This window comes from Protopterus annectens, chromosome 12.part0 (assembly GCF_019279795.1).
Source record: "Protopterus annectens isolate FY-2018-M chromosome 12.part0, PAN1.0, whole genome shotgun sequence".
In the NCBI taxonomy this organism is placed as follows: Eukaryota; Metazoa; Chordata; order Ceratodontiformes; family Protopteridae; genus Protopterus; species Protopterus annectens.
The window spans coordinates 1362536809-1362549280 of record NC_056746.1 but is presented as its reverse complement, the minus strand read 5'-3'; the positions used below and the strand labels follow the sequence as shown (position 1 = coordinate 1362549280).

The window sequence follows — 12472 nt, the reverse complement described above, 5'->3', positions numbered from 1 at the left end:
TTTGTGGGAGACTGCGCTCAGCTTGCAGCTAAATCTTCAGGCAAGGTTTCTGCCAGGAGCACAGAACTCCTTAGCAGATGTGTTAAGCAGGCAAATCATGGATCCCCACGAGTGGAAACTGGATCTTCATGTATTTGAAAATTGACAGTGTCATGGGGAACTCCAGACATAGATCTGTTCGCTTCTCCACTAAACCACCAGCTGCCAAAGTTTTGCGAAAAGGTTTCATCACACAGCTTGGAAAGTGGATGCTCTTCGTTCAGTTGGGAAAATCTTCACGTGTATGCCTTTCCACCTCTGCCTCTCCTCCCAAAGGTACTCCTAAAGGTCAGACAAGACAAGCCAAGGATGATTTTGATAGCTCCAGATTGGCCTCGGCAACACTGGTACCCATTACTGAGGAATCTGGTAAGGAAGCCTCCATGGCCTTTACCTTTAATTCCACACCTTTTGTCTCAGAGGGACGGTCATCTACTCAATGTCAAGCTTCACTCTCTTCATCTAACAGCCTGGCATATTCTGTTTTGAACCACAGCAGGTCTCAACTTCCTCAACAAGTTTTGAATGTGATTATGGAAGCCAGAAGACCTAGTACACGTAAAGTGTATGCAGGAAAATGGAAGAGATTTTTATTTTGGAGTGCAGCGAAGGATTTGGATGTTTCTGAGCCTAATTTGAGTGTGGCTCTTCAATATCTTACTGAGTTATTGGACAAAGGTTTGTCTTTCTCTTCCATTAAGATTCATGCTGCAGCAATTTCAGCTCACTATGATTGTGACCCACGTAGAGCTCCTACTCCTGCTTGGGACCTCAATTTTGTGTTGGAGAAACTTACTCTACAACCTTTTGAGCCTGCGGCTACTGCTGAATTGAAATACTTGTCATGGAAGACTGCTTTTTTGTTGGCCATTACTTCTGCAAGAAGGGTTTCTGAATTGCAGGCCCTTATGGCGGTTGAGCCTTTTTTGATTTTTCATAAGGATAGGGTATCATTACGTACTAATCCTTCCTTTATGCCTAAGGTGGTTTCTAGTGTGGCTTTAAACCAAACTATTCATTTGCCTACTTTTTATGCAGATCCCCAAAATAGGGGAAAAGATTTTGCACACTTTAGATGTACACAGGCAGTTGCGTTATTATTTAAGCAGGACTAGGGATTTTAGGCAGTCTCAGCAGTTGTTTGTTTCTTTTGCTTTGAGTTCTCAGGGCAAGCCTGTGTCAAAACAAACTATATCTAAGTGGATTGGGTTTTGCATTGCATTCTGTTATTCCCATCATGGCAAGGAGATTCCAGCTGGGATTAGGCCTCATTCCACTAGGGCTACTGCCACTTCAACAGCATTTCTAAGGGGTGGCAACTAAGGATATTTTGGAGGCAGCTACTTGGAGTTCAGTGCATACTTTCTCCAAGCATTACCACCTTCCTCTCTATTCTAAATCCAGGGCTGGTTTTGCCACTGCTGTGTTGCAGGGCATTTTGGCAGCTCCTGCTTCATTATAGTTTAGCCATCCTCCCTTACCTCTGCTTTGGGATTCTACCCAAGTGTTAGGACTGCAGCAATGTGAGATGAAGAACATAGTACAGTTTTGTACCTACCATAAATGTAGATGTTCAAGATCCACATTGCTGCAGTCCAATTACCCTCCCTCCTTCCCCTCTGTGTTTAGGGGTGGTTGTGTGGGTGGGGTTCTATTTTTGTAAATTTGTATATATTGTACATATATTAGGTACAGGAGTGTTTGGTGTTTTTTGGTTTTGGCCTTATCTTTTTAGGGTCTTCTGACATCTGGGGCAAGAAAAGACTGAGGATATGACGTCGGTCATGCGCATTTGTACCCTGACGTCCTGATGTCAGACAAATGCGCCTTGACCGACGTCAGCCTTATACTTTGGTATTCGGGCCGACTGGGACAGCGGACTACCCAAGTGTTAGGACTGCAGCAATGTGGATCTTCGAACATCTACATTTATGGTAGGTACAAAACTGTACTTTTTTTTGCGGCTTCTGAAGAACTTGCATGTACGAAGGATGGGTAAGTTGATTGGTTAAAATTACTGATGGTCTGTCGTGTTTTGAAGAAAAGGCAAGATTACTGATGTTCTTCGTGTTTCACTGTTGCAGTCATCACATTTGGGTTATCTGCCTGCAGGTAGCTCTCATCCGGCCTGAATACCAGAGTCTTCGGATTTCTGCGTCAGATGCTGTGTCTTCTTCCATGAAGTCAGGTAGTCAGGGGTATAAAACATGCAGCTGATGCCATTACGTCAGTCTTTCTTGCTGTAAGGTGCCTGAAACAGAACCAGTTCGCAAGTGCTGGTCGGATGACTCCTGAAATGTTTGTTTTCGAGTTTCAGACCCAAAGTCATCAAAAAAGATAAGTACCCCATTGGGGATCCTTTTTCTTGCTCCAACCAATGTCAGTAAAAGTTAACCATTGTCTTACCTGTGGAAAGCAAATACCTCATAGAGATTTTCATTCTTACTGCATTCCCTGTTTAGGCCCAGACCACGACGTCCCTCGCTGTCGGTTTTGTGTCTTGTTCAACCCCCGAACTATTCGTCGTCAGGCTATTTTTGCAGCCAATTACTTTTGCACTCTGTCTCAGTACTCCAACATGGATTCATTAAGCCATCCGACTACCGATCTTCCAAAAAAACATAAGGATAAAGACAGAGACAGACCGCATAGGTCCAAAACTGCTGCCGATGCTTCAGTTAAGCTAGTCGCCAGTCCGCCGGTACTCAGTGAGGCACTTTCGCAGCCCCTGATAACCTGCTACTTCAGATTCGCAGGCCTCTACTGAGACCCTTTCGTATGCCGTGAGATGCTTCTTCGACTATGGAACCTGCGGATGTCTTTACCTTGGATGGATCCAGAGCTGCTGTGCAGGCACCAGCTTCTGAGGGTGTATTCAGGCCTACAGACATTCATTTTAAACCGACGCCATCGTTTCCATCCAGAAGTTCCGAATCCCTCTGGCCAAAAACTCACACTACGTCTAGAAAACTGACCAAACCGCGGGCTCAGGCCCATATGCTTCAAAAACAAATGCTTAGAATGGCTGAAGACCTTATTATCTTAATTAGGAGAAGCCAGCCTTCCCCCTCTGAGACCTACAACTGAATTTCTTTGATTAGTCTGATCAGGCATCTGATTTTTCTGCTCCTTCTGATTACCAGGATTTGCCCTGATCTACTTATGAGGATTCTGATGCAGAGGATTCCATTCCCTCTGCTTCCCCTCCTGAAGATTTTTCTTTTGGTGAAACCTCGCATACTCTTACGGAGCATTTCCTCTGGGAAAGCCAGGATTACTCTGAGTCCAAAAAGAGACTTGGGGAATTCTTACTCCTGCCTCAACACAGGCCTTTAGCTCTCCCTCCTGTTCTGGACATTGTAGATGATGCTTTCTTGGAATCTAGCCTTACCCCAGACACTTTACCTCCAGCTCCCAGAAAACCTGACCGGTACTACAGAGTACCTCACTCTCAAGTTTCTCTTCAAGAATCCTTCAGCTGATCCAGAGACCATTTCCCAAGGACTAAAAGGCATTAAGGCTACTGCTAGCAAAAATCCTACCCCTTCTGATAGAGATTCCAGAGCCTTAGACAGATGGGGTAAGAAGGTATACACTTCTGCTACTTTGGCCATTAGGGCTTTAAATTGCCAGTTTCATATGTTGAAGTATCAGCAGCATATTATGGGACTACTTAAACAGAATATGATGATTCCTGACTGTGTTGAACAATAAGAATTGCTGGATTTAATGCATTCTGCAGAACAAGTTGGTAAACGTACTTTGCAATGTGGTTTTGAAGCTTTAGAAGCATCTTGCAGGGCTGCTGTCACTGGGTCTGTACTTAGAAGGCTTGGCTTAAGGAAGAAAAATTGCCAGATCACGTTAAAGCTAAATTACTGGATGCACCTTTAAACCAAGGCCACCTTTTTGGCAGCAAAGCAGATGTCCTCAAAAGGATGGAGGAAAAAGGTAAATCTATACAAACTGTTAAATATTTGCTACAAGTACAGCCTCCCAGATTCAGTAGGCATTGACCTTCAAAGAACTGGTCCTTTCCAGTCCCTTCCAGGCCTTCTCAGTCGAAACCCAGGAAGAGCAGACCACCTAGGCTGCAGTCTCAGACTACGCACAGACCTAAGCAGTGGGGGACTCCCACTTCCAAAGCAGGGAGTAGTAAGCCACCCCCCTATGGAAAGATGGCACAATAATTAACTTTACCTTGATCCTTCCAAGCCCTGCTCAACTACCTGCTCCCTTAGGAGGAAAGCTCGCCCTGCATGCAAAAAAATGGGAACTCATTACCCAGGGCAAGTGGGTTTGGAACATTATATCAAAAGGATACAGATTCCACTTCCACGCACTACCAGCCCCAAATGGTTGGCCAGACCTACCCCCCAAATCAGTGGGCGGAGGCCCAATAGCAGGTTCTCTCTCTCCTCCATATCAGGGTTATTCAACCTGTCCTGACAGAACAAAGGGGACAAGGTTTTTATTCAAGACTTTTTCTGATACCCAGAAAAGACAACTCCTGGCATACTATCCTGGACCTCTCTATTCTCAGCACCTATCTGGTAGCTCCAAAATTCAAAATGCTAACTATTCAACAGCTTCTTCCTATGCCTGTCTGGCAACCTTAGACTTAAGGAAGCTTATCTGCACATCTCAATAGGGGAATCTTGCAGGAAATACCTACGCTTCAGAGCAGGTTCCATGCACTATCAGTTCTCTGCACTTCCCTTTGGCTTATCTACTGCGCCAAGGGTATTCACAAAGTGTCTAGCTCCAGCCATTGCATTTTGCCGGCAGAGAAGTATTCAGATTTTTACCCATACTTGGACGATTGTCTGATTCAAGCAGAAAGTCAGGACTTGCTATTACAACACCTGGCATTCGTAAAGAAACTTCTAACCTCATTGGGGTACACCATCATCTAAAAGAAATCTCACCTAGTACCCTGCCAACAGATAGTATTCCTGGGAGCAAGCTTGAACACAACTTCCGATATGGCATTCCTCACTCCAGAGAAACAAGTTTATTTGACAACCTACTTCAAACTATTGGCCAGAAAACCCCAGCTATCTACAAGGAAAATACTGCAAGGACTGGGGTTCATGGCCTCTTGCATTCTACCAATTCCATATGCAGGACTGCATATGAGGAAACTCCAATTGTATCTAAAAAAGCCTATGGTGTCAACATTCTCAGGACCTGGAATCAATGATTCCCGTCATTCCTTGTATAAAGACGAGCGTTCCTTTGGTGGGCAGAGGCCTGCTACCACATCAAGGGACTCCCTTTCACTCTACCCCCTGCCGCCCAAACCTTAACAACAGATGCATCAGACTATGCATGGGGGGGCTCACATGGCGGGGAAGTGCATTCCGGGCAAATGGAACCAGAGACAGATGCACCTGCATATCAATCAAAAAGAAATGTTAGCTGTCCAGAATGGTCTGACAACCTTCAAAGACCGTATTCTTCCAGGACAATTATTGATAGACAGACAATACCACAGTTTATGTGGTATATAAACAAGCAGGGAGGATCCCACTCGTATCCTCTCTGCAGACTAGCCATGGCTCGGTGGAACACGGCCTTGAGCTACCAAGTGCCACCTACAAGCTCAATTCCTGCCAGGCGAACTGAATTCACTGGCAGATGACTTGAGCAGAAATCTCGTGGACCCACACGAATAGAAACTAGAACCCAAAATATTCAACCTTTTGATGAACAAATGGGGGACTCCAGAGGTAGACCTGTTTGCCTCCCCTGAGAAATACCAGTTGGACAAATTCTGCACAAGAACTCCCCACAGTCAAGCTTGGAAAGTGGATGCCCTGTCCTTTACCTGGAAAAGCCCCTCTGTTTATGCCTTTCCCCCTCTGCCTCTTCTCTCGAAGGTTCTACTAAAGATCAAACCGGACAAGCCAAGGACAATACTGATTGCACCAGACTGGCCACGCCAACACAGCACAGTATGACACTGCTGCAACCATGGCACCTGCATCAGACCCATTCCCTGCTGTCCCAGCAGGTGGGCCAGATCCTGCACCCTCAGCTTCAAACCCTGAACCTTGCAGCCTGGCTAATTCCTTGAGCTCTCCCCTAGCATCCCTCAGTAAGTAGGTGCTGGATGTCATTCTGGAGGCAAGGAGGCCTAGTACTAGAAAATAATATGCTGAAAAGTGGAAAAGATTCTGTTCCTGGAGCCAGGCTCAGGGGATGGGCACAACGGTGCCCAGCTTACCTCATATTCTACAGTACTTAACAGAAATGCTCCAAAAGGGCCTATCCTTCTTGTCAATTAAAATTCATGTCTCTGCCATTTCAGCACATTATAATACTGAGCCACCCCTCTTCTCTCACCCCCTGCTAAAACAGTTCCTTAGAGGGGCCAAAAATTTAAGACCCCCCCCAGCAGAGCTCCCACTCCAGCCTGGGATTTTAACTTTGTATTGGAAAATATCAACCCCCCCCCCATCCCCACCCCCTTTGAGCCAGCTGCAACAGCAGAGTTGAAATTCCTTTCTTGGAAAACAGCATTCCTTCTGGCCATCACTTCAGCAAGAAGAGTGTCTGAATTGCAGGCCCTCATGGCAGTGAAAACCCTTCATTATCTTCCATGTGGACACTGTTTTCCTCAGGACTAATCCTTTATGCCCAAAGTAGTGTTTAGTGTGGCTCTAAATCAATCCATTATTTTGCCTACTTTTTCCCTAATCCACAAAACAAAAGGGAACTAATATGTACTCTCTGGATGTGCACAGACAACTTGGATTTTATTTGGACAGGACTAAGCCTCTCAGAAAATCTGAACAGCTGCTAGTTGGCTTTGCTGCAGGGGCAGAGGGGAAGGTAATTTCAAAGCAAACCATTTCCAAATGGATAGCCCATTGCATTAATTTCTGCTACAAGCACCATGGAAAAACCTACCCCACAAGGGGATAAGATCACATTCCACCAGGGCTGTATCTACCTCTGCGGCTTTTCTCTGAGGAGTCCCTACCGGGGGCATCCTAGAAGCTGCTACCTGGAGCTCTGTACATACCTTCACCAAGCATTATCACTTGCCTATCTTTTCTAAATCCAGAGCTGGATTTGCCACTGCAGTCTTGCAGGGCTTAATAGCTGGCCCTAATGCTTTTTAACATCCTCCTCCCTTCCTCAGCTTTGGGAATCAACCCAAATGTAATGACTGCAACAGTGAAACACGAAGAACATAGTACAGTTGTGTACACTTACCATAAATGTAGACGTTCAAGTGTATTCACTGTTGCAGTCCTGGTTACCCTCCCTCCCAGCCCCCTGTCTTCTCTTGGCTCTACTTTTCCTTCTTGTTTGGTATATTTATTTTTTTTGGTGTATTTGCTTTTTGTTGGGAGTGTACCATACCATATAATTGCTTCCCACTGTGGGGGCACCTGACATCTGGGACAAGAAAAACTGATGTTATGGCGTCTGCTGCATGTTTTATACCCCCGACGACCTAACTTCATGGAAGAAGAGACGGCATCTGATGCAGAAATCCAAAGACTCTGGTATTCAGGCCGGCTGAGGGCTACCTGCAGGCAGATAACCCAAATGTGATGACTGCAACAGTGAATACACTAACATCTACATTTATGGTAAGTGTACACAACTGTACTTTTTGAACCTGAAATTTAGATATATTTTTTCTCCTTACATTTATGAACTTTATTTTTGTATATGCTGCCTTCTTTGCCATCTTAGGCTTGTTAGTTTTAGAATGAAAAATTATGAGTTGTGGTAATGGTGTAATTATTAAGGTAAAGTCAGTTAGTCTTCTCGCATATAAAAAATTATTATGAATCCAAGAAGTGTGTGACCAAAAATGTTTAGCTAAGAGTAAGCCCTTCTGAATCCAATCTTTCAGTACTCTGTATGTAGTTTCTGTTTACAACATAGCCTTACTTTAAGAATCCCATCCATTTTTTCTGTTTCTGTTGATGTAAATCTCCATGTTTGGGTATTTAACTTCTGCCAGTAGATAATTATGCTGAAATCCATATTAGAAGTTCCAAATTTGAATGCTGACTTTGCCGTTTTCCTTCATACAAAAAGGATTTTTCTCCGTGTATCACAAGGAATTCCTTAATGCATCAGATCCAAAAATTTGCTTTGTATTACAGATAATGTGTACAAAACCGTTGGGTTGTTCCCAAGCTGAATTTTTGAATGTATTTAGTAATGTGCATGTGTGTGTTTTTTCTGTTTCTGTAGGTGGCCTTGGCGCGTTAGCAGGCCCTGGATTAGCCAGTTTACTTGGCAGTGGTGGTCCTCCCACAAGCAGTTCATCTTCCAGGTAAATATCACTTTGCATTTCTAACTTGTTTGTATCTCCTGAGAATGCAGGGTACTACTGTTTGCTAAGTAAGTTCTGTTGAGTTCAGTGAAGAGCTTCTTGGAGGATTGTTTAAAATGTCAGCGTTATGCAGAACAACAAATCCTTGGCAAGCTTGTCCATTGATCTAATTAGCTTTATACTGATCATTTTTGTAGTCTGACTTGAATGACTGAATAGGTTAGCCAGTTGAAGGGTCAGGATGACCAAAACTCTGTGAACTATTTTTTTTCTTTCCCCTCAGTACGGCAGCTCCAACTTTCTCCAGGAAGAATGGGTGACTCTTGGCCCATTGTGAGTTTGTGTTGTCATCTGCTTTTACATGGGTTACCGTTCTGTCATTTGACTTTTTAAACAGCTGTGATAGCTACCAGAAATCAGCTGTGGTGATTAACTAGTTAATACCATCCCCTTCTTCCAGAGGGGGGAGTGGGTAGAGAGAGATACTGGTGCTTGGTAGACACTGTTGGCTTGGTTATCTGATGCTGATTATTGAAGTTTACCATGGCATGCATCATCTTGCTGAAAAACAACAAAAAAAAAAAGTGAGATTTCTGCTGTCGAGCAGCATGATGGCAGCTAATGTACTATCTCTGTCTGTTCTGCACGTGTTTTTGTGTGGGCAGTCTGTGCTGACCATCTTAATCAAGTTACAGCTCCTTGCATGAAGAAGGCTCTTTCCTTGTGAGCATTATTATGGGTGGAGTGAAGCAAAAGAGCCATGTGGCATGACACTGGTAAAGAACTCCAGTTGTAGCTGCTTTCAGCAGCAGTAGTCAGTGGATGCAGATGGGGAGAGCAGGTGATGAAGAAATGCAGAGTGTATTGTCAAAAAAAGCATGTGAATTTTATATCAGCATTAGTAACCCCCTGTTTGTCAAGCTTCTCTCTCTGCTGGACCCCTCCCAAAACGCACACCTGTAAGTTGGATAGGTTCATAGGTTCATACTAGGCTATCTGCCCTGGGGCAATTATAAGCCTAGCCCGATTCTGTATGGCTTATGCCACCCCTTGATTTGAGTATACTGTGCCCTTTTTTAAGGTTTAGTTTACTGTGCCTCTGTCTAATAGTGACACAGGAGTAATCCCTGGAACAAACCTACGATCCCCCATCCACTTGTCGAGATTCTTCTTGAAGAGATTCAGTGAGGTGCTCTGCCTCACATGAACTGGAATTCTATTCCAGAGCGAAGGGAGCCTCTGGGTTATGAACCTGTCCCTCCAGCAAGTTCTATTTATTTCTGTGCTGAGGTTCAAGTCCCTCGAGCGTGTGGCTCTAAGGGATCTAGATTTACTGAGGTGGAACATGTCCATTAATTCTGGATTTGACATAGCTTTGTATGTCAGGCATAGATCGCCTTCAAGTAGGCGGTATGCAACTGAGTAGAGCTGGAGTTTTTTTAACCGAGCAGTATATGGCATCTGTTTGAGACCCTTGATCCTCTTGGTGAGATACTTTTGGGGTCTTTCTAATTGCTGCAGGTGTCGGGTAAGGTACATCCCAAAGGCATTGTATTCTATGATGGGCCTGATGAGGGATGAATAAAGGGGCACGATTACCTCTCTTGATCTAGATGTGAAACCCTTCGTGATGAGGTGGGCTATGTAGAAGGTCTTTCTAACCACTTTGGCAATGTGGTTTTCAAAGGAGAGATTGCTGTCAACTTGGGTCCCCAGGTCTCTAATAACTTTCTCAGTACTTAATGGGTTTCCGCCTATGTGGTAATTTGTGGGCACATTGTTTTTGCCAAAGGGTATGACTATACATTTTTTGGCATTTAGCTTTAAACCATGGCGCTGGCACCAGTTATCTGTCTCTGTGAGACCTTTTTGAAGGATGTTTGTGTCAGCTGGAGAATTGATTATGGCGCCCAGTTTGCAGTCGTCTGCGTCGTACACCATAGTTCATTGTGGGGTATGAATGAAAAAGGGACAGGAATTTGACATTCTGGGGAAATGAGGGACAGTTATTTATTTAAAATTCAAAATTTAAAGGACCTATTGGAACATAAGGCTGCTCGGAGTAATAATAAAAAAAGAAAAAGGGGCATTTAAATGTGGGGCTTGATCCTAATATTCCCGTAATTGCCACAATGAGACGGTATATATAAAAAGTAGAAATAAGCATATAGAGGGGAAAACATACTCTAATTTTAACACAGTAGGAGTGGTATATTTGGCCTTGTGCCTGTTGTCAAAGCCATGGCCTCAAGCTCAGTGCCAAAAAGTGCATTGTCATCCCCTTTGGTAAACACTCTGTACCCATGAACTACCACATAGGCAGTAGTCTACTTAACACCGAAAGTATGATGAGACCTTGGGACACAGGTGGACAGTAGTCTCTCCTTTGATATTCACATTGCCACAGTAGTCAGGAAATCCTTCTACGTGGCATACCTCATCACAAAAGGTTTCTCATCCAGGAAAAAAATGTCATTGTTCCCCTCTACTCGTCACTCATTAGACCCGTTATAGAGTACAACGCCCCTTTTGGTATGTACCTCATAAGGCATCTACAACAACTGGAAAGGCCACGGAAATACCTCTGAGGATTACTGGCCTCAAACAGATGCCCTACGCAGACCGTCTCAAACGCCAGCTTTACTCCATCGCATATCGCCTACTCAGTGGCGATCTCTGCGTAACATACAAAGCTATGTTAAACCCAGAGCTGTTGGACATACTCCACTGAAAGAAATCCCAGTCCCTCCGAGCTACACGCTCTAGGGACCTAAACCTTGTCACCACAATAAACAGTACATGCTAGAGGGATAGATTCCTGTCCCAGAGGCTTCCCATACTCTGGAACAAACTACCTATCTGTATCAAACAAAGCTCCTCATTAGCACTCTTCAAGAAAAATCTTGATTGGATGGGAAATAGGAAATTCACCTCGGGGATCACTTCTGTGGCTCTGGTCGACAGGGGCACAGGAAAATAATTTTCTTGGTTGGCAAAAGCCAGGGTACCTTTTTGGCTAGGCTTATATAGGCCCTAGGGCCAATAGCCTTGTACCTACCTATGAATCTGTGAAAAGTCTGATACCTTTTAAAATGAGATGGATTGTCCACTTTGCATAGGTACTTTAGAAAGGAATAAAATGTAGGGCAACAATACATTTTTAACATTGGGTACCTTTTTGGCTGCTCAACAGTTATGTTTATTCCCTTCAGTCAGAATTCTGCAGCTCATGGGATCAGCTGCATGAGGAGCATACAAGCCTTGATGCCATACTGTTGTGCATAAAAAACATGTGTGGTCCCTAAACCTGACGTACAGTCTTTGTATGGATCAGTGTTGCAGTGTAATGCGGTATATGCAGAAGTTATTCACCGAGCGAGCTTGCCCAGTTTGTGGTGGGTTGGCTCTGTCTTACTGCCATCTTTAGTTTGGTTTTGCTGAAGTCTTATGCTGGATCATTAGCATGAAGTGTTCGGCACAGTGGTGCAATGGCTAGTGTTCTTGCCTCACAGCAAGAGATTCCCTGGTTCAGTTCTCAGCTGGGGTGTCTTTTGTTCAGAGTCTGCATGTCTTCCCTGTGCTTGTTTGTTTCCTCTGGGTGCCCTGGTTTCCTAGATGGATTGGACACTCTAGACTGGCCAAAGGTCAGATGTCAATATAGTTACGTTTACAGTTGTGTAAGCTTTAAGATGAAGTCTTCCAGTACTTGGTGTAGATCAATATGTATGAATGCCTTTAAGAATCTTTCTAGGGGTTTACACAAGTGTATAAATACTGAACACGTGTGAGCTGACTGCCATCTTGTAGTAAGCTGTTGAGATGTAAGCATGTATGTCTGTGTAGTCGAGTTAATCCGGTCGTTTATATTTTGTAATGCTGATACCCATCGTGATGTGTTTCTATGTATTAAGCATATAAACTACCTTGCCTGTTCGTCATCTATACTAGAAAGGGACGAGCGACATGGACATTAGATTATATTGAAAATGAACTGTGCAAACTGGAGCCAAACAAAGCGCAGGGAGGAGACGGAATAAGTAACAATGACCTGAGAACACTTAAGTAAGAACTTACACTGCCATTACATCCATTATTCACTAGGTCACATAAATATGGGGAGATGCACTT

The 12472-nt window shown here is 44.0% G+C and overlaps 1 protein-coding gene across 1 annotated transcript in view; it reads left to right on the top strand.

The window, feature by feature from the left end:
* Positions 1-12472, top strand: part of ADRM1 (ADRM1 26S proteasome ubiquitin receptor) — a 420397-nt gene that overhangs the window by 153186 nt on the left and 254739 nt on the right. Inside the window, exon 6 of the mRNA XM_044090413.1 lies at positions 8263-8344. Coding sequence (XP_043946348.1) covers positions 8263-8344 — 82 coding nt within the window. The remainder of the gene's footprint in view (positions 1-8262; positions 8345-12472) is intronic.